This window comes from Cryptomeria japonica, chromosome 5 (genome assembly GCF_030272615.1).
Source record: "Cryptomeria japonica chromosome 5, Sugi_1.0, whole genome shotgun sequence".
In the NCBI taxonomy this organism is placed as follows: domain Eukaryota; kingdom Viridiplantae; phylum Streptophyta; class Pinopsida; order Cupressales; family Cupressaceae; genus Cryptomeria; species Cryptomeria japonica.
Genome location: NC_081409.1, coordinates 674288450 through 674312899, shown reverse-complemented (window position 1 = coordinate 674312899; position 24450 = coordinate 674288450). Strand labels below are relative to the sequence as shown.

The following is a 24450-nucleotide window of genomic DNA, read 5'->3' as shown; positions in this document are numbered from 1 at the left end:
CTTAGTTATAAGGAGATATTTGACAATAGAGTCCATCCTTGTGTCAAAGTGTTATAGTCAAGATGCATTATCGGTTGATCCTGACACCTTAGATTAAAAGAGTAATCATGGACAAATTAACTTCTATTGAGAAATTTGAGGGAAGAGACTTTCATACTTGGCAAATACAAATGCAGTTACATTTGATTGAAAAAGATCTGTGGGATGTCATCAAACCGAACTCAGTAACACCAACTGATGCAGGTGAACTTGCTAAGTGGAATGTGAAAATCAAAAAGCTTTGGGAACTATTGGTCTTGGCTTATCAAAAGCATATTTACACCATGTGAATTTTGTGAAGTTAGCAAAAGAGATTTGGGAGTTGTTAAACAATATTTTTGGATCTTAAGCAAAAAGTTCCAAGATAATATTGAAGCAAAGATTATATGGACTGGCGATGTAGAAAGGTACAAAAATGATAGATCATATAAGTAAGTTTCACTCTCTTCTAAATCAACTAGCTGGGATTAATGAGAAAGTAAAAGATGATGATGCTAAAGAAATACTTTTGAATAGTTTTCCTAAACATATGTCTGGAATGGTGTTCACATTAAGCAAGGTAAAGTCTATTAGTCTTGAATGAGTAATATCTACTCTACTTGATCATAATGAAGACTCAGAATTTGAAGAGGTCTTATTTGTATGAAATAAAGCAAGAAAAAGAAAGTACAAATCTCATACTATTCCTTCAAAAGGAAAAATTAAATGTTTTTATTGTAACGAAATGGGACATGTAATTTTGAATTGCAAGAAGAGGGCACAAGATCTATTAGATGATAAATTGAATCATCATGCTTCCTTAGCTAGAGAAATGACCATGCAAAGGATGAATAGCTATCATGTCCTAGTGATGAAGAATATGTGCTTTAGATAACTTAAAAAATGGAGGCTGGAGGACACTCCTTGTCCTCTCGTCAATCACCAACGACGGGGCCGCTTGTCAACTTTGGTGTCACTTTATTTTCTAGTATATGTTTTGCTTTTCAGTGTTCCTAGTTGTGTAATAAGTGGAATTTCATATTGTGGGGGGGAATATAACCAATGTTCCATTCCCATTTGTGATATGTATGGTGATTCTATGTAACTTTCTGATGTGTAAACATAGTGGCGAATAAAAGCACCAGAGTACGTCAATTCATAGATCTTGAAAGGGTTTGTGGGAAGATCCAGAAAACCACACGAGGTGAACAGATGAGTGGTGGTTCATGTTCATGTCAAGGTTTGTGGTAAGCCTATTTAAAACCATGGGAGGAGGGAGCCTTTATTTTGGATCAAGGTCATGAGTCACATAGTTGGACATGCCACGAGTGAGCATACTGCAGATGAGTTTGTGAATGTTTTGTTGGCAATTGACACTCATTGGATTCATATGTTGTCATTAATGGCAACGAGATTATCTAGAAGGCATATACCGGCAGATACGAGCATTGAAGGCATACATCGGTAGATACCGGCATTGGAGTAATCAGGGTCATCACTGACACCGACACCAACACCGACACCGACACCTATCACTTCAGGGAAGCCGACATTAGTTTGGGATCCGAAAGGTTTTATTTGTAAGTATAGGGCCGACATTGAATATATTTTGTAATGTATTGTAAGCTGACATAAGGCATATTGTTTGTAAACGATATATAAGTCAGTTTATTAGGTCATTTTGATATATGAAAAGGAAGTAGAACTATGTGATGCGAAGGATATGTATGTAGGTCATTTGTATGTGAAATTTATATCATGCAATGATCAATAGATGGTTTGTAAAGCATTCCTAGAGGAAAGGAGATGTCGGTAAAAGAGTTTAGGGTTTATGAACCGGTACGGAACAAAGCTATAATCGAAACTCTTTTTGGCATTGCAGATGCATTTTGTGAGTTCACCATTACTGTTTTATCTCAGTGGAAGCTTGTAGTTAGTGAGACTCTTTTGTGTTGAGCAGTGTGCTCTAGGCAGTGTGCCTTCCTACATGTGCAGCCCCCATGCTATGTAATATCTTTCATATGGCCAGTGAATTGATATCGTGGGTCACAAATCCCACCATGGTTTTTCCTCTTTGAGGTTTTCCACATATAAATTCAGTGTGTTATGGTGTTCATTCATGTGGTTGGTTTATTTACTTCATGTTATATGTTTCTTCATTTACCGGTTTATATGTGTATGTTGTAAAAAGGTAAAATCTTATATTACCGACATAACACTGATTCACCCCCCCCTCCCCCCCACTCTTAGTGTTCTTGGATTCCTTGTATTCCAACAATTGGTATCAGATCTTGGTGCCTCAGAGGAAGTTTAATAGCTTGAGGAAGATCTTGAAACCAGAATAATTGAATATGGTTGTGGAGAAGCAACTTGAGATGGCACTTAAGGATTACGATGTTGAAAGGTTGAAGAACTTAAAACTGCAAGATGAATTGAATTTTGCTAATGAATTCATTCTTATTCCTACAAGAAAGGTTATCATTAGCTCAAGCTAGGAGGAAGGAACTTTTGCAAAACCAGGATGATGAAGAGAAAAATGCACTTAAGGAACAATGTCAGAAGCTGAGTCAACAAAACATGCTAATGAAGAATGAAATGCAAGACTTGACTATGAGGATATCAAAAGATATTGAGGACATAAGAAGAAGGAAGAAAATCTTGTTGTATCTCTGAAGAACAAATTTGAAGAATGTGGCAGATTAGCTCATGAGAATGATAGGTTGAGAACTGATTTGGTACAATCCTGAAATAATGAACAAGAGTTGGAGAGACAAATAATAACTCTGAGAAATGATCTAACTACTGCAAGTGAGTATAAAGAAAAATTCAAGATTAGTGTTGTGCAGGTGGATGATTTATTGAAAAGACAAAGGCAGAGTGAAGATTCTAGAGGACTTGGATTTGTACAAGGTGAAAGCTCCGGTACTGTAAATGAAGATTAGACAACCGGTATGCAGAACTCATCAGACCAGAAGAAACTGGTAAGGCAATATAATGCTTACAAATTCAATGGTAGATGCTTTGTTTGTAATAAATTTGGGCATATGGCTAAACAATGTAGAAATAGAGCAAATTAAAACTACAATTCAGTTCCTGGACGATGCAAAAATTGCAACAAATATGGTCATAAGTAAGAAGATTGCATAATGAATGTTAAGTGTCATACATGTGGAAAGTTTGGACATTTGGCCAATCAATGCAGATCAAGGAATGACACCGAATATGTCAAAGCATTTCAAAAGAACAATGTTACATGTTATGCATGCAACAAAATAGGTCATATTGCTAATTACTACAGAAGCAAGACTAAACCAGTTAGCAATGATAAAGAAAATGAGAAAGGAAAGTAGAAGGTAGATGAATTACAACAAGATCACACCAAGAGATGGGTTAGAAAGTCTGAATAACAAGATGGAGATGCAACTACACTAGTAATTGCACCAGTAACTCCATCGATAGAACAGAGCATTCCTGCACTAGAAGGAAATTCAACTGGTAACTAAGGCATACACCTTAGGGGTTGGAAAATTCATTGCAAATCTTGCATATTCCTTGGAAGAGATCCAGAAAGAGATTTGGAGAGTGGTATTGATCATTTATGGAGGTTTATCTGGCATAAAACTATTAAATCGACATCCGGTAGGGCACACTGCTAAGCATTTATGATAGTGATAAATTAGGGTTTACTCACCGATAAAAAGAGAAAATGGACTCATTTTCACTCACCCAACACTCGAGCAAACCAAAGCAAAGCAAAGGCGAATCATAGGCGATCAGGAATGAGCAAAGGCATTCTAAAGGATTTCGAGCAGTTATCTGAGAAGTAATCAAGATCTTTCAACTGATGATCATTATCCATGTATTTCTTTCAAATGGCATCTGGAACATCATCTACTCCTACTTTCATTGTGAATCCCACTATTGTTGAGGTTAAGGATAGGCCTAGACCCGTTTTCAAGGAAGTTCCTCAAATTGAAATGAAGGAAGACTCAATTGTTGCATTCTCGAGCGTTCCCAATGGCGTAGTTTATGTGGAAGATGTCAGGGCTTATATTCACTACATTTTGGAGGATTAATGCACTGAGGAAATCAAGGGAATGTATGAATCTACGATGCTAGGCAGCTCTGGAATAATCAAGCCAGAATATCAAATCATTGAAGACCTAGGGTTAACCGGAATCCTATATATACCATAATTCAAGGATGAAATGATTAGATATATTCTGAGCAGGGTCCATAATGAATTCATCTGGCTAGACCGACCTCACATGATCACCAAAGAAGCAATTCAAACAGTCACCGACTTACCCAAAGTCAGGCAAGATCCAAGGAAGAAGATCTCCAACACTGAGGTTGAAAAGATCACTGACACAACCCATGATGGAAGGTCAATGAGGGTTAGCACCATTAAAGATACAGATGTGAAATTTGCCAGCATGATCATCGACTACAAGGTAACACAATCAAGTCGATTGAACTTTGTTGCCAGTTCTCGTATCCATGCTACATATCAAATGATAAAGAATAATAGAAAGTATGATTTGTGTGAATGGTTAAGAAGTGAATTAATGATAAATCTTGGAAAAATCAAAGGTGTCAAGAAAGGAACATTCCGGTTTGGAAATCTTATTGTCTTCTTAATGTTGTATTTCATGAATGAGCTACCAGGTTTGGGAAAGAAACAATGGGCTCATGACATACTGGTAGGCATGCAAATTAAAGATGCAATCACCGATCTTGGCAGCAACAGGGATTAGAAGCTTTGGGGATTCTTTAAAAAATTTCAAGAGAACATGAGGCTGAGGGAGAGAATCTCCAAACACATTGTGGAGAAATACTCCATTGAAATTTGCTTCATGGTAAAAACATATGAGACTCTCATGGAAGTAGTGGAGCCTAGAACAATATGGGTCACTGAATTGGGCTATGAAGTTGATGACAACATTCTAGAACTATATGCTAAAATGTTGATTGATGCTCCTTTGGATGATAAGGCTGGACACTTTGGTATTGCGGAGGAGAAGGCTCTTGAAGTTAAAATTGGCTTCAATAAGAAAAGGAGGGAAAAGAAAATAGTCGAAATGTCTCCCTTCATTCAAAATGTAATTCATAGGATAGATACAAAACTAGGTTCTGGATCTAAACTGGTAGATCAACCGGTAGTGGCTAGTGCTCCAGAGGTAAAGAGGCCAATAACTTTCATATCTCCTATTAGTTTTGACTCTGATGCAGAGAATAATCAACCTCTTGCATTCAGAAGGGTATAGCGGAAGAAATCTGACAAGCCTCTGGTAGAAGAGAAGAAGTTGGAGCCAAGGAGGAAGCTAGTAAGAAAGGTAACAACAACATCCACACCTCCAGCAAGGAAACCTACTTAGAAGAGGAAGCCTAATCCATCCGCTCCTACAACCCCCAGCAAGGAGAAGAAAAAGAGTGTGATAGATGAAGAAATTGAATCCGGTAATGTTACTATCATCCCCCCAATGACTTGTGCAGAATTGATAAATGGGTATGTGCAGGATCATGGTGTGCCAAAACAGGGCCTTAAGTGGAAATGAAATTTCAGAAAATCAGAGTTATGCAACTTGACGTGAAAATTTGAATAAGTTGTGAACATTATTTTTAAAATATGTAAGAAGAGAATATATTGAAAATTGAATTCAGTTTCTAAGCTACTAGTTATTTTTTGGAAAAAAAAAATCTTATTTGATGAAAATTTCAAATTTCAATGCAGTGGTACTAAAATTTCAAGAAAAAAATAAGAAGTAGACGTATGTCTGACCACCCTAATCACAATAAAATAATAATATTTTTTTATAATATTTATAATATAAGTATTAGACTCATGTCTGGATGTGACACATTTTTTTTTAAATTTTTTATAAAGTAAATAATTATTTATGATTTTTTTACTACAACTTTTCAAAAATTCAGAAACTCCTAAGTCTGACCACCTTAACTTGGTCAAAACCTTATGAAATTTAATTTTTTTTAATTTTTACCTATAGTAGACGAAGCATAGGATGTGATGCATGTTTTGGTTTCAAAAAATGTTATACCGTTTGAAAGTTATGAGTGTTTTTCAATCAGTCTATCAATCAGGACTATCGTTAGAATTCAATTAGAAAATAAATAATAATAATTTATTAAAGTCAAAATAAGACAAGCCTTATATTGTTGGAAAGTTGGGAATGTCCTTAAAAAACCCTTTTCATTTTTATCAATTTTTGATACAAAAAAAGTCGTCAACCATCAGTGTAAATTCTGGAAAGTCAAGGAATACTGAAAAACACATTTTTTCAGTTGACTTTCCAAGCTTGTCACTTCCAAGCCAAATACCAAAGAATTCCCAAGCCAAACTTTGAAATTTGAAAATTTAACTACAAAAATCGAATATCCGATTTTAATAAGTAAATTCTCTAGCTAAATTTGCCCATAATTAATCTAATGTTTATTAATATATTAATTTATAAATAAATTAGTATATGATATTAGGGAGAGGGAGAGGGAGAGGGAGAGGGTGGAGTGGGGAGAGAGAGAGAGAGAGAGAGAGAGAGAGATTAGGGGAGAGGGATAGAGAGAGATTAGGGGAGAAAGAGATAGAGAGAGAAGGAGAGGGAGAGAGAGATTAGGGGAGAGAGAGAGAGATTAGGGGAGAGGGGGAGAGAGAGATTAAGACACCATAGGACCCAAAGCAACCCAATATGGTGTCATAATGGGTCGTATGGTGTCCTAAGGGGTCATAAGATTTCATGGGACACCATATGACCCTAAGAACAACATACGACCCCTTATGACACCATATGGTGTCGTTAGGGGTCATATGGTGTCCATAGGCATCATATGGTGTCCTAAGACACCATATGACCCCTTAAGACACCAAATTGTGTTGTTATGGGTCATATGGTGTTCTAAGGGGTTGTAGGACACAATATGACCCAAAGCAACCCAATATGGTGTCATTAGGGATCATATTGTGTCCTAAGGGATCATATGATGTCTTAAAGGGGTCATATGAAACAATATGACCCACTCGGACATAATATGACCCATAAAGACCAAATATGGTGTCTTAAGGGGTCATATGGTGTCCTAAGGGGTCGTAGGACACCATATGACCCCTATGGACACCATAGGACCCCTTATGACACCATATGGTGTTGTTAGGGGTCATATGGTGTCCTAAGGGGTCGTAGAACATAATATTACCCCTTAGGACAACATAGGACGCAAAGCGACCCAATATGGTGTCATAATGGGTCGTATGGTGTCCTAAGGGGTCATAAGGGTTCATGGGACACCATATGACCCCTAAGGATAACATATGACCCCTTATGACACCATTTGGTGTCGTTAGGGGTCATATGGTTTCCATAGGTGTCATATGGTGTCCTAGGACACCTTATGACCCCTTAAGACACCAAATTGTGTCGTTATGGGTCATATGGTGTCCTAAGGGGTCGTAGGACACCATAGGACTCATTATGACACCATAGGACCCAAAGCGACCCAATATGGTGTCATAACGGGTTGTATGGTGTCCTAAGGGGTCATAAGGGTTCATGGGACACCATATGACCCCTAAGGACAACATAAGACCCCTTATGACACCATATGGTGTCATTAGGGGTCATATGGTGTCCATAGGAGTCATATGGTGTCCTAGGACACCATATGCCCGCTTAAGACACCAAATTATGTCGTTATGGGTCATATGGTTTCCTAAGAGGTCATAGGACACAATATGACCCCTTAGGACACATAATGACCCTGGGACCCAATATGGTGTCATTAGGGGTCATATGGTGTTCTAAGGGGTCATATGATGTCTTAAAGGGGTCATATGACACAATATGACCCATTAGGAAAAAACATGACCCATAACGACCAAATATGGTGTCTTAAGGGGTCATATGGTGTTGTTAGGGGTCATATGGTGTCCTAAGGGGTCGTAGGACATAATATGACCCCTTAGGACACCATAGGACCCAAAGAGACCCAATATGGTGTCATAATGGGTCGTATGCTATCCTAAGGGGTCATAAGGGTTCATGGGACACCATATGACCCCTAAGGACAAGATAAGACCCCTTATGACACCATATGGTGTCGTTAGGGGTCATATGGTGTCCATAGGGGTCATATGGTGTCATGGGACACCATATGACTCCTTAAGACACCAAATTGTATTGTTATAGGTCATATGGTGTCCTAAGGGGTCATAGGACACAATATGACCCAAAGAGACCCAATATGGTGTCATTATGGGTCATACAGTGTCCTAAGGGGTCATGTGATGTCTTAAAGGGGTCATATAACACAATATGACCCATTAGGACACAATATGACCCACAACGACCAAATATGGTGTCTTAAGGGGTCATATGGTGTCCTAAGGGGTCATAGGACACCATAGGACCCCTTATTACACCATATGGTGTTGTTATGGGTCATATGGTGTCCTAAGGGGTCATAGGATACAATATGACCCCTTAGGACATCATATGACCCAAAGCGACCCAATATGGTGTCATTAGGGGTCATATGGTTTCCTAAGGGGCCATATGATGTTTTTCTACTAGTGGTCTCCGATTAGGGTGGTTATCTACCTACCAAGCTCTTGGTGTATCCTATTCAACCCAACAATAAGAATAATAACTCCAGTTGAAGTCTCAACCCGAAGTTTGGACATTCACTTGGTAAAGTCACTATTTCCATAGCTAGTATTCATTTTATTGTCAACCCAGGGACGTAATACTTGAAATGGGTCTGCACTATATATACACTAAGTTCCTACAACAGCTACTCTGCATTACTGTAGCAACTAACATTATGCAGAAAAGATAAGAAGGAATTGAAACTATTGAAAGGCTATAGGAAAGCTTCTGCATTAAGATAAATTCATTCAAGCAATACTGGCTAAGTTCAATGCTGATAAACAGAAACTACTCTATTTTGGTTTGATTGTAGGAATAGTTAGTGGATCTATTTTCAATGGTTGTAGGAACAATCAATGCAAGAACGTCTACTGCAGCGAAAGAAGAAAACTAATCTTAGCAAAGGCACGGAACACTCACCAAGTGGACCCCTTTGGATGAGTGATTCCAGGCTTCCCAAAAACAACTCTAAGTGCTCAGAATAACATATTTTTATTCATTGTTCTTCATAAGTCATTACATGATTCAACATAAAAGAAACTTAAAAACACTTGTAACTTTATTTCCAAAATCCTCTGCTCTGCTTTCTCTCTTTTTTTTCTCTCTCTCTAACCTCTGAGAAGAGATGAAGAGCTTATTTTAAAAGAAAACATCTACTTTAAACAACACAGATCATGTCGAAGAGAAGACGTGGATAACTAATCGAGAAAGGAGATAGCTAGAGTTAAGCTACAGAAAATGCGGATCTAAACCAAACCATAGTCATAACATACTGTGGTGGTATTTACAACACTAATGTCCACTTGAGTTAGACATCATTAGTATCATGTGATTACTTCTCCTTTGTCATTCCTTATGCTCTTCAACATCTCTGCTGATTTGATCTTTCAGTCATCTCCGTGAATATCTCTTCCTGCAACTGGCATGACAGGAGAGCTTACACTACAACATCATTTATTCCCTGCACTTCAAAAAGAAAGAACATACAAGAACATACACATCTATTTTAATTAATCAAAATATCTACTAATTTCATACATGATATTGCCTAAACAATTTGCATGGCAACAGGAATGAATAACATGATTGCAGGAATATACTGGCAAAGACAAAAGATGTTTTAATAGGTTCAGGCTAACATTTGAAATACATATAGTAAACTTCTGATACATCATTACTATTATGTAAATCAAAATATGACAAAAGCTTAAGAGTTCTAAGGATAAAAATATGCCAATTTCTCAACTCATCATATCCTAAGTAGAGTCTCCACCTCTACCTTGGATTTCCCTCATATATAAAAAAAATTTGAGAATTTGATTAAAGATAAACTTGTAATATAGTTTTCTCAAAAAATATAAAGGCACATCAAAATTATTACAAGGAGGTTGGTTGAAGACCATCCACTACCTATCCCAAAACTATATTTGATGCCTTTGTGATTACACCAATGTATTGGAAACCTTTTTGAATTGAGAGAAAGATGCTCATTGGTTCTAGGACCAATGAAAAGGGATCATTATTTTTCTTTTCTTAATTCTTTATCTTTCACTGCATTATATGATAAGTCATTTGTGTAATAATCATGACATAAATCCCTATATACGTTTTTTGATTATTTATTTGTTTGGTAACTTTGTCAACTCTTGTGACCATTGATTTTAAGGTTGTGGCAATAGATGCATGATGGTGTTTCAAAGTCTTCAATCTAGAAACTAACTAAGAAATGTTGGCTTTGTTTTGTTGTAAACGACCTAATAAATCATCTTGGTTGTTTTGTGGGGGGTTTCTTGGAGGAGTCAAAGGATTGGTCATCCTAGGGTTTTCTTGGGGGTTTTCCTTAGGGTTTTCATGAGGAAAATTTTGTTCAAGAACATGGTTTAAAGCATTTGATATCAAATTTTAAAAAAATATTAAATTAATCAAAAACAATAATAAAGTAGTCAAATTTTAATAAAATATAATTAAAATGGACAAATAAATGATGACCTACCTCTTCGATGTCATGGCATGGTGATTTTGGTTGAAATAGATAAAACATGATCAGGTTTTTGTTTCTATTTTGGAGGGTTTTATCACTATAGTTTTATGAGGGTCGTGGGTGAAAATGACCCAGTCGACCCTTTTCAAAAATAAATTATAATTAGAGAAATGTGGTCATAAATTTTTACTTTAAAAGTTCTAATCATCTTTTTTCTTAAGTTTAACACATTCAGGGGTACATGTTAAGGCTCAGTTTTTTTTAGTTGTAATCCATTCAAGACATTTGAGTTTTTTAATAACCCAAACACATTAATTTCATTTTTGAGTTTTTTTAATGTGAGTGGACACTATTTTGGTGACCATCTTGGTGCACAAAACCTCATTCTCAATATTTCTTTCGTTCTAAGATTGCTTGTACTACTTGTGGGACTTAAGTTTTCCTAGTTCAATCCTTTCCTCAACAAATCCTACACTTGTTTATTTAGATTCATAGTTTTTGTTAGTGCCATCCTATATGTGATGTGTTGTTTGAAAAATTGGCTCCTAGTACTAGGTCTATATGTTTATTGATGTTCTAGGTTGGTGGTAATCCTTTTTGCACCTTCTCTAATACAATATCTTGGTATTCTATTATCGTTTAGGATACCTCTCTTTGTGATGGTTCTTCTTCCATTGTGGTATTTATTTTTTGTACTTTGGGTGTCACACTTCCTTGGGATTAATGCTTGAAGTAGATGTTTTCACACCTCAATCCACACAAATCATTTTTTCCATCCATAAAACATATTCTATCATTACAACATACTTCACTCTTGCACTGTTCTTCTATATGTATCTAGATATGGTTGGTTCCATTTGAAGTCACAATATAGATATTTGTTCTTGTAGCATGAATTGCCTTCCTATAATTTTCTATGGCCTTTGAAACAATATATGACACACATCGATTGGCATGATATCACACAACACTTCATTGTAGAATCTTATGTGAAATTGTGCCAAGTATTATTTATTTAAAAATATCTTATGTGGATCTTGAATCCATGAGATCATATGGTTATGGAATTTATTGATTAAGAAAGAAACAAAATGAGGGTGTTGACCCTTAATACAACAAACCATATGCGACAAAAGAAAGAACAGGTGTGCAAGCCCCAAATAAAACAAAGTCACACAACAAAACAAAAAAACCTGTCAAACCAACAACAAACCAAAGCCCAACTCAAGAATAGGGGGGAATACCCAAGCTAAGAGAACGAGGGGTTTGGAGAAGGGGGAAAGACTTCCTCTTCCTCCTATGACACACCATTGTCTAGGAAATACTATCATTGGGGCCAACAAAAGAAAAATCAAGCAGGGAGGAACTTGCAAGGGTTTTGTCATTAATAGCAACAAGCTAGGGGCACACATCAACAGGCGACTATTATAGAACAAAACCAAGAGCAAATTTGACAGTAGAAGATCTAATATGCAAAAGAAGAGTAGTAAAAGTGGGAGCCTCAAGGACAGAGGAGGCCATAATAGTAGTAGCGAGAGGGTGCCTAGAAGATTTAGCAACAATAAGAGGTACAACTTCATCCTAGGAGGAAACATCATCCTCCTGAGAAGAGCCAACATAATCAAAGTTAGAAGCATTGGCAGTCAAGCAATCCATAGCTTAGCATCCTTCTACCAAGTAGCAACACCTTTATGGCAAGGGAGAGAATAATCTGAAGCTAAATAACCTATTGAGAAGCATCTCCAGTAGTGAAAGGGGAGGCTCTCAAAATCTAGTGGTTGGGTCCAAGGCCTATCCCCAACCATAAGAACCACATCCCTCGAAAGAGGTGAAGAGATGTCAATATCGATTAAGATGCAAGTGAAGGTAGAGTGACCCATGGAAGACGTGGCATCATCAACCTTCAATAAATGGCCAATAGAGTTATAAATAGCCTCATAACAAGACTATTCCTATAAATGGAGAGGAAGATTAGGGAGGTGAACCCAAATTGAATGCACATTAAGTGATTCAGTAAGAGGGTTAAAATAAGTTGTCCAGGGATGGATATGAGAGATAGTGATCTCCCCAAGCCCATCACTTGCCCAAGAGAAAATCACAATGATGAGAGGAAGCAATAAAAATCCTTTGGCACAAGGAAAAAGTTCAATGCTACGAGAAATCAACAACTTATACTAGGAATCACTCACCCAATGATGGAGGTTTGGGAGAGAAGGCCAAAACCCAGCAAATCTACACACTAGCACACAACGTTAGTAGAAAACAATATTATCACATCTTGCCCATACACCACCAAATGGGAGGAATTGGCACAAGAAAGAGGACGAATCCCCTTGGGGGGATGAGAAATAGATCTTGCGACATGAACAAAGTTGTGTCTGCTAATAAAAGAAGAAGGTTTGAGAGGGAACTTAACTCCCACAACAAGATCACCATCAGCAACAACAGAGATAGGAGAACCATCACCCACAGGTAGGGAAACCCCAAGGGCACCCCAATCATCCACTGCAACAACACTAGAAGCGACAACACCCATAGTAGCACCCATCAAAGCATGGGGTAGGGGGGTCCCAAACCACCCAACACAAAAATATTCATAGGAGCAGTCCAAGAATTCAAATGCATATGGGTGGGAGAGTCGTTAGCGGAGCAGTCCATGAGATTGTATATGGGTTTGGATGTTGTATCCTTTTCAACTTCATCTTATTTACTAATGCCTCAAAAAATTTAATTTTTTTTTACTATTACTATCAATGATACCTTTACAACTTTTACCTCCTAATAATTTGTATTTTATTTTGGACAAACTTTAACTTTGTATTGATTCCTTAGGTACTTCTATCTGTAGCAAATCTATCCTCATTACCAATGATTCACCCTTATCAATTTTTCATACTAAATGTGGTAATCTAATAGGTTCTTCTTCCACATATGTTGTCCTTGTACTATAACTCTCTCTTGGTAACATTCAAACACTTACCTTGTGTCCTTCACCTCCACATTTGAAACATGTTCCTTTGAATGGTATTTTATCAAATCCATTTCCCCCTCTTTGATATACTTCATTTTTGTGTGTATCATTGCCTCCTCTATTATTGTGATAGAAACTTCTATAATTCCTTCCTCAATGATATAAATAATTGCCTCTTTCTTCATTGTCGTATGAACTTTCTTCTTTATAATATCCTATATGTGACCTTCCTTCACGAATTTTTGATCTACCTCTTGGGAACCTTCATCCTCTATCTCTCTACTTATGTTCAAATAATTTGTTCAACTTTTCTTCAAATTCTAATGCAAACTGGTATGCGTCTTCAACTGGTGTCATCTTCACCAGGGTCAATTCTTCTTAAGTGTCCGTTCATAATCCATTGATGTTCAATAAAAAATTATCCTTGCTATCTTCACTATGTACAATTTTAATAATTATGTTATGAAATTATTCAATGTACTCCTTATCGACTTTTCCTTTCTTCTTATCTTTTGCAATCTCTTCAATAGTTCAAGCTCATAATTAAGAAGTATAAATTGACCCTTCAATTTTGTCACCATCCTATCCCACTTTTTAATTCTTTAATTTTCTCTCCTATTTTGATCTAACTGACCTCCCTTATACCAAATAGGAGCATGTCCTTTCAACTTGGTTTTCCAAATGAAGACATTATAATACTCAAAATGGTTTTCAACCGTTATTAAAGTTTATTCACTAGGTAAAAATATAAAAAACCCTCATTTACAATCATAATAAGTTTTCTATTAACAAGTTTCAATTAGAAAAACTCATTAAATATTTTGCATCTATCAAGTAGAATTATTAAATATCATCACTTGTCTGAAATTCTAATGTACTCTTCTTCACTAATTATTTATTGATAGGTCTCATTCAACTCCAAGTATCAAAGTATTCTTTAATATAATTGTCCTAATTGCATATTCAAGAGATATTTCTATCATCAATAATTGAAACAAATTCTCATTTTCATTAAATTTATTACAACAACCTCTTTTAAGGTTTAAAATTTAGTATCAATCCATAATTCATAATCTCAATTTATCCTCTTCAAACCATGAAATTTCTTAAGGCTTCATATTACCCTATTGTATAGTCCCAAAAGTGCTCTAAATCTACAACACACTAGCCACATTGTCCTAGATATGCACTTCCACTTAATTGATTTATTCATCTAATAATAATATTTAAATACAAAGAACAATATCAAATTAAAATTAAAAAGGTAGATAATAATTTTATTTTCCTATGCTTCTTATTGAAATCATTAAGTAAAATGTGTGTATCAGATTAGTACCTACAAAATGAAGGCAAGTAAATAAGTTGCATGGATTATTTGGCCATAGTTAATCAAAAGCTTCTAGTAGTTTACTTTTTATATTTTGAGTGAAGTTTATGGATATTGGGAAATCAAATGGTTACGAAAAAATCAATGGTGAAATTAATGGTTGTTGTTCATTCTTACATGGGAAATGAAAAAAAAGCATGGCCTTGGTAAATAATTAATGAACTATAGTAGATTAACTTTATGACCTGTTGTAGAAGGAGGAAGGGTCCTTCTCCCCTTACTCTTTCAAGTTTGGTGAAAGAGAACTCAGTTTTGGGTCCCTTGTAACCTGTTGGTTCCTTGCTTCGGCAATTTTTTTTTCCTTTCAATCTCATTGCTTGTGAGATTCACTCTTTTTGCCTTTCAGATGGTTGATCTATTATCGGTCAAGGCCCTTCTTGTGCTTATCTAGTCAAGTTACAAACTGTATTACTTGAAATTCATTAAGTGCCAAGTATATTTGATGGTTAATTTTGGTAAATATTAAATCCATGGCTTAAGGTATAATGGAGTAACTGAAGTTGTGGGGAGTTGCCTTTTACTATTTAAGCCTAATGTGAACACATGTCTTCCTCTCAAATGACAATTAATATTCTATTTCGAGTTTATTGGTCTCAATGGTTCAATTATAATTCAATGGTCAGTAATAATGACTTATTTGGGGATATTTGATGGTTCTTGGTTAGACAAATATATATATAATTGTTCATCGATGAATTTTGTTGAGGTGCTTCAATTAGCCACAACATTAATTTAGTGACACACATCCTTAAGGTTATGTAAGAATGATGTCATGGTTGATTAATAAATTTCATTAATCAAAGCTTCTATGATTAATTCTTTTCTAAATGCAAAGTTCACATTAATTGAGAGAAAATCAATGGTCTAGAGCTAAACACTAAGAAATAAAGTTATTTCCTATCACTTTAGTAGTTTCACCTAAGTAAATATGATGTAAACTCATTTTTAACTTAATATTTGTTCAAAATTCTTAAGTCTAACACAAAGAAATTAAGTGTGATGACATATGATGACTAATGTTGATCAATAATGTATCAAGTGTTAGGGGTAAAGCGAGTGACTTAAAGTTATAGGCCAATGTATTGTATTATGTTGTTAGAAATAGATGACAAAATGTTGCATTTCACTTGATTCAATTGATATAGATTTATATGAATCACAATGCATTTGAGTTATTTAATCAAATACACAAAGATATCTCATTCGTTCCTTATGGTGTGACTCTAGGTCAAATATTTATTTTTCTTTTCTCAATCAATATGATTTTACCACATCAATCTTATCATGATTTTACTAAAACAACTATTCAAATCTATAAAAACCCATACCTTGTCTTATTTCGAAAGTCTCCTTATACTCTATTCATATCTATCCACCAATAAAAATAACACATTTACTAAAAAAAAATCTTCTACTTTGATTAGATATCTAATTACTAGATTTACATAATCTATAAACATTCTTCCACAAAATAGATTTGATTTGTCCCATGAACCAATCATTCTTCATTCAATTTATCTTTAAAAATTAAGACAACTAATACCTTATTGTCATGTGATTCCAACACAAACGATAGTGAAACCCGACCTCCATAAAGTATGAAAACATATTCTATGAATCAACGACAATGCAGGCAAGCTGGAACGAGGAAACAAAGTCTCTGCAATAATATATAATAGAATGCATATATACAAAAATATCTCACGTTCTTTCAGGTATATTAAAGAATAGATAAAGGCAAACAAGCTCTGGTTGTCATAATGCATTTTTTTAATTCTAGTTCCTTGTATTGCTCGTCCTTGAAACTATGCCCAACAAAACCTGTCTTTTCTATGGAGAAAACGAAGTTACCTTGGATTTCACTCCATGCCTCCCACTATAAGGACATCATTATCATAGAATTCCATTAGCGCCCCCCTGTGCTAATACTACCACTATTGGATTTCTTCATCTATACAAGTCTGTTTTGATTGAAGTGCAAACCATCTCAAACAGATATTGCTACGGATAAAATAATTTTCTTTTGTAGACAGGTGACAATGGTCTGGATTGCAGATACTGCAACTTTTCGCCATGGATTTTAAGTTACAAGATGTTAACGTTGATTATGCACCTCTCTCACGTAAGCCTTCTGATCTTGTCTGCTTTTGAGGAAATTATCTTTCAATTACTTGATTCATATGTTTTTCTTTGTTCAATTCTTTGCTTTGGTTTTGTAGAAAGAAAATTGAGGTTTTAATCAATTATCAGCAAGATTTACAGTTGTTTGTTTTGATTAAAATAAGTTGGTTTTGAAGAGATGATAAATCTATCTATATCGGATAGAATAGTTCAGTCTCTACACAAATAATACAATTGCAGCGAAGCTGTAAAGTAAGTTCAAACACAATTGCAATCAAGTTGTCAAAGTCTAAAAGAGTACTGAAAGATCCAGCCTAACCCATGTCAGACCCTAAGTTATTCAACCTCACACTTTAAACTCTGCTGTGTGATTGAAAGACAGACAAATTTCAAAAAATCTTTCTTTCGCTTTAGATCAATTATCCAAAAAATCTCATATTCCTCTTCTTGATAAGTTGGAAGATTGATTGAGTGGACCTAAGGCTTTCTCTCCCTCAAAGAGTTCTTGATAGCTCTTCTAAGAAGAATCTTGGTCGTGTAGGTATAAGTGGTATTGGTAGATATCGTTTTGTTGATGTTCATTTTTTCTTTTCCATTTATAAAGGGATTCATATAAATAACTTCATGGAGGCTCTCACCATCTTATATGCTATGGAGCAAAGTTGTGATTTTGGTTGGAAAAGGATTATTTGTGAATCTAATTCACAAGTGATGGTGAATATGTTGAATGAGCAACGCTTGAATGATGTTAATTGCCATTTAGCTGTGATTATACAACAAAATCTATGATTAAGTAGGTCTTTAGAATCTGTTGTATTTTATCATATTTATAGGGAGTGGAATAGAATACCAGATTGCATTGCCTTTGGACTGGGTAAGATTTTAAACGTCCATCAAATAGTTGTCTTATTACCTTTGAAGACTAAAACCTCCTTTTACCTGAAAATATGCATGAGTGACAGTTAGACTGAAAATATCTACTTTCCTTGCTCACTTAATTATTCTTACACTTCAAAGTAGTTTAAGTTATGAGATTAGTTCTTCCTATGTTTAAGAATCATTACAATCTTCTCAACAGTTTCAAGAAAATGAAAAAAAGTCAAATTGATTGAGCAACTATTATGTTTCAGCTGAAAAAATTGTAAAATTAATTGTTTTTAATAAAACCTTCCTTTATTTTTTATAAAATCTAACTCTCAATCTAATCCAAAAATTTAACATTCTTTACAATTATAAAATATGGAAAATATGGAAATCTGATGCACTTAACTTTCATTTTATTTAATAATGAATAAATGTACATTTAAAACTAAACACTATCCTTCAATCTCCTAAAATAATTAAATTTTTATGTCGTTATCAACATTGAAAGAAACGTTGGATAGGAACTCTAAATTATGATATTCAAAATAAAAATAAATAAAACTTGTCTTAACTAAGTTGTTCATATCATGTGAACGGCATTGGATGCTTGAAACAGTAGGTCAAACAAGGCAATATAACATATAAAAGGTAAGGTTTTTCATAGGAGATATTTAATATTATTTTATATAGATATTTTGTTTTTGGAGGATTCAGATTTATGATTCTTTTTAAAAATATAAATTTTTTTGATAGTAAGATGTTGATTTTAAATATTTAATAAGATAATTAATTTAAAATCAATTATTTTTTATTACTATTTCAAATGAAAAACATATTTTGTTTTCTTTCTAACTTGATATTAGATGCAAGATTCTTTTTGAAGAAAAATGTCAAACATTGCTTTTGGGATGATTTATTCTAAGAAATAGTTTTATCTGTTATTTTATTATTTCATCTACAAACAAAAAATAGAAAAAAAAAATTGTGTAGTGATGTTTTGCATCAATATTTTAGATCATACTTTTTATCCATTTTCTCTTATTCTTAATGTATGATCTTAATTTTTAAATGTTGATATAATTTTTTTTTAAATAATTACAATTGAAAACACTCTCACACAAAATAATTTATTAAATATTTTTCAACTTTATAATTTTCATCTAATAATTCTCTTTCTTATATTAAATAATAATATATTAAATCAGTACTTGAAAATTGTTGAATGAAGATTCATTTAAAATTATTCTTTTTAACTTTAATTTTAAAATTTTCCTTTTTCATTTCTAATAGTTATTAATCCATTTTTAATGAGAACAAAACAGTAACATAACTTTTTAATATAAATATTTTTATGTTCTTTTCTATTTTGATTATTTAAAAGAAATTATTTCTTATATTTTTATTTAAATTTTTTTTTTTAAATATATGTAATAATATTAAAAAATATTAAATTTTGATAAGTGTTAAAAATTATTTCAATTTTAAATAATAATTATATAATTTAATATTATTTTAATTAAAATATTAAGTATTTAATTATATACATATATTTAATTTAATAATTTTATATAAATTTACACACTTTAATACACTAACATTCTTATTTTATGAAAATATTAGAAAAATCTACTAAATATTTTTTTAAAAATTATTATATGTGAATAATCAATAAACATTTATATAAACTTTAAATGCCTAATATTTTCTTAATATTTAAATAAAAATTATAAAAAATTTAAAATGATTTTAATCATTATATGGATAAAAAAATATAGATTGCATGTTGCTATCTAACATTTATTTGTAAATATTAAGCTTCAATAGGTTTTGTAAATATTTATCTGAACCATTGGAGGGTTGGAATGTTGTAGATAGAGGTCATTGCCTTTGGATTTATGTCATGTGTTTGATTAATTAGTTGTGGATGATAGGGTTGTCTAATTGGTTGTGTTTTGTTGGGTTGCTGCTGGCCATTTTGAGTTTGTAATTTTATCGCGTGGTTAATAAATTTTTACCCCTTTTTTCAAATAAATAAATATTTATATGAAACTTTAAATACCTAATGATTTTCTGTAATATTTAAATTATCAAAGCTTAAGATGATTTTAAACATTATATTGAAGTGTAATTAAATATTCTAAGTTCTATGTAAGCAAATTTAATAAGCTTTGAAAGGAGATATTCACCTATTTAGTTGTGTTGTAGCTTTTGATTAAATATCATAGTTTTATATTCCAGTATTTGGTGATTCATTATGGTTATATTCTACTTGGTTAAGCTGTTTGTTATGGCTGTGTTATAATTCTTATTTTTTTTATATTCTTACATTTCTGTTTATGTTTTCTGAACTTAAATTTTAAATTTTTTTAAATATATTATAATGAAAAATTATGTTTAATAATCTGAATATCTTCCATTTTGTAGTTTTCAGTAGAAGAGGTTTCAATTTAAGACTTATACTCTTATATTGAATAACAAAATAATCTTATGAATGATATACAATCTTCTAATTTAAAAATAATACAAACATATATTTAATATGATTTTTAATTAATAATTAGTATTGATTATCAAAATATGATAATTTTGCAGCTTCTACACCTATGCCAAAGAAGTCAGTGCAAAACTTCTCAGCGTGGATAGCTGCTGTAGTGATATTAGCATTTGTTATCATACTACTGAGTTTACTGCTTATTTTTCGTAAACAAATGTGTCTACTAATTCGAAAGAAGAAAGCAGCTGAACCAACTAAATCAAAAGAGAGAACTCAACTCGATCAAGGTGTGAAATGTTTTCAGATATTTTAAATTAGACCGTTATATGTAATATATATTCATTTTCATGGTTGCACATTTGTTTTGAAGAGGAGAATAAAGTACGTTTGATTACATATACTAAAGATGGTAAAATGATATCATTATTACATTGATTATACAGGAATATATGTTTGTTCTTATTAATTAGAATTTAATTTCATATGGTAATTTAGATTTTTATAATCTAAGCATATCTAGATGTATTATGGAATGCAGTGGTGAGCAGTCTTGGTCGTAGTGGATCTGCGGTAACTTGTTTTGATTATGGAACACTTAAATCATCAACAAAGAATTTTCATGAAAAGAACAAGCTTGGTTGTGGAGGATTTGGCACAGTCTATAAGGTGATACAAAGTTTTGTTTTTTTTTAAATTCGAAGAAAGATTATTAATCTTAGAATATCATTTAGTTGCTTCTTAATTTGATTGTGTAATTTTTTTAACATCAACGTTAGGATTACATTCTTTGATCTATCATCAGGATGTTAAGAGAACATTTTGATGATAGATGAAACGTTGATGTTAAAAATGTGATACAATCAAATCCAGAAGCAACTAAATGATATTAACATAGATTGTAGAAATCTGATAACATTAACCTTAGAACATGTTTAATTGTTTAATCATTTAAGAACTTTTATTTCAAAATAACTTTCTAATTATATTTGTTTGTAAATATGAATAAAATCATATCAATTATAATCTTTTGATCAAATAATTTTACTCTATAAAAAAATAATAATACATGAACTCATTTATATACAAGAATAAAGTCATCTAAATTATAGTCATTTGATCAAGTAATCATACTATATAAGGAAATAATAAAGCATTAACTCATTTGTTTCTTGTTCAGGGAACCCTTCAAGATGGATCAATTGTGGCCATCAAGAGACTAGAGAGGGCTAAACAAGGGGATACAGAATTTTATAGGGAAGTTAAGTTGATCACAGGAATTCAACACAAGAACCTTGTTCGACTGATTGGTTGTTGTGCAGAGGAACATGAAAGATTGTTGGTTTATGAATATATGTCTGAGAGAAGCCTGGACAGATTTATATATGGTATGTAAATTTATATTTAAAAAATAAAGTTGCAAATTTATTTTCTCAGAGCCATAAGGAGACATAATAAGATATATTCCCTATTTCAATCATATCACTCATTGAAGAGATTCAAAAATGGATGCTTACATTTTGAAACTTCTGTAAATTTTTTAGGTAATACCAACGAATTCTTGCCATGGCCAACACGTTATGAGATCATCCTTGGAGTTGCACGGGGCCTTCAATACTTACATGAAGATTCTCATATCAGAATCGTTCATAGAGATATTAAGGCAAGCAATATATTGCTGGATGAGAAATTTCAGCCTAGAATTGCAGATTTTGGCCTCGCCAGGTTCTTCGCAGATGATGGAATGCGCAGCACACAATTTGCAGGAACACTGTAAGACCCAAATCCAATTTCCAACCTGCTATCCTTAATTGCATAAAATACATGTAATGTGTATAAGATATCTGAAGCAATTAGATTCATCCTGCATATGAAATTCACATTATATATGAGACTTGAACTTAGATTTTTTCTAATGATTCCATGTGTAAAAGATGTCTCAAGCTATTATATATGAAATTCAGATTACTTAAAACTCAAGTAAGAAGCATCTTTGAATGCATGATTGTATGTAATTATTAAATTGCTTTCAGTAAGTCTATCTATATGTAGGGATGTTTAATAGTGAAGGTAGATGATGCGACTGTCTTTTCTTATTATTTTGTGTAGTTTTAAAGATTGTATATATTTTGTTGGGTCTTAGTGGTTTATACTTTTTATGTTTAATAGTAGGGGAAGAGCATCAGTTACGGTCAAAGTTATTCTGGTTCTAAAACAGATCTTTCTTACAGCGTGATAGTCACGTGTTAATTAGATTTAGCTAATTACACGCCCTCCAACAAATCATCTAGTAGATCAATAGCCATCAATTTTTTGGAAAACAAAAGTTACATCAATTATGCAATTTTATTGGTACCTATAGTGCACAATTATTGGGGCATGTGTGCATAAGTACAGGATCAATTGTACAAAGTTTTTGATTGTCAAAGCAAACGGGTAATGGGACAATAGAGAATATGTTTTAGATGATACTTTGAAATGACCACTTTTTGACTCTAGGGCACATAACAGAATCCACAGTATTCATTTTTACCACGCAAAAGAAATGTCTTTGATATGTAATGTTTACTAACTTAAGGTGCATGACTGGTACTCTTTCCTATAAAAATTTATTTTAGAAATTTGTATTTTTTCTCAAACATTAAAGCAAGCACTCATTTTTTTTTATCTAATATACGAAACTACTTTGAATATATCTATTTTGTATCCCCACATATTGTAAGAGAATAATCATATGGTGCTTTTCAATCTCCTAAAGTCAAGGCCCAAACCAAGAACCTTGCTTGAAACTTAGAGTATATTTTAGAAGGCTGAAGATTTACATGATCACAGTAAAGCTTACAGAATATTTAACCACAATTTTCTTTTGCTTCATATTATCCAGCGGATACACAGCTCCAGAATATGCCATTCGTGGTGAACTCTCAGAGAAAGCTGATATATACAGCTTTGGGGTATTGGTATTAGAGATTGTGAGTTGCAGGAAGAACACAGATCTCACTTTACCCTCAGGAACTCAGTATCTTCCAGAACTGGTGAATATTTCTTTTAAATTTTATCATTTTTTTATCATTTAACTGTTTTTAAATTTGATTATATATATTCTTTTTTATCAATTTTTTTATCACATTCTGGAGAAGAAAATATTTCCTGAGAACACTGCAATTGTAACCTATATTGATCATTTTTTATCTTTCTTTCAGGCTTGGAAGCTTTATGAAGAAGATAAGATCTTAGATCTTGTTGATGAGAGAATGAGGGAAGGTGGGTATGTTAAGAATGAGGTTCTGAGAGTACTTGAAGTGGCATTCAGGTGTATACAGGCACCCCCTCACCTTAGGCCAGCTATGTCTCAAGTTACAGCCATGTTTTTATGCCAGATAGACATGGCAACCATGAAAATGACTAGCCGTTATGATGAGCTTCCAACATGGGAATCCATATCATTGGAGCTTCACTCCCCCATAAGCAATCCTTCCACTTCACATTGAATCTATTCAATCTTCTTCCCCAGTTCATGAATGTTTGGGATGTTTCCTCCATTACATTATACATTGAAATCAAAGGGACAGAGTAGCTTGTGAGGGAGTAAGTGATATAAGCTGAAAGTTTTCAGCTTTAGATGATTCATGAAGAGATATTGCATGCAACAATGGTTTGTTTATTTTTTAATTTTTTAATCAAACAACTATATGATATAAATATTTTTTTTCAAATGAATAAAATTTAATTTTTTGTTTAGGATAATGCTATATTAATATACAAAATAAAAGGTTAAGGTGGTAGTCTGAAAGATTTTTTTTTATAATTTTTTTAATTTAAAAAAAATTATCTTTTTATTTTTATATTTGATAAATCTTATACATTGGTATACAAAATACAAGGTTAAGTGATATATATGTGTGTACATACATACATATAAATGTGTGTAGATAGGGTATAATTTGAAAGTTTAAATTT

General features: G+C 33.1%; 1 protein-coding gene across 1 annotated transcript; it reads left to right on the top strand.

The window, feature by feature from the left end:
* The first annotated feature begins 107 nt into the window (after positions 1-107).
* On the top strand, positions 108-23981 carry LOC131039504 (cold-responsive protein kinase 1-like). The gene is made up of 7 exons (XM_057972286.2): positions 108-243; positions 20592-20780; positions 21032-21159; positions 21671-21878; positions 22035-22263; positions 23375-23525; positions 23694-23981. The coding sequence occupies exons 1-7, from the start codon at positions 108-110 to the stop codon at positions 23979-23981; spliced, it is 1329 nt and encodes a 442-aa protein (XP_057828269.2).
* Positions 23982-24450: the final 469 nt, after the last annotated feature.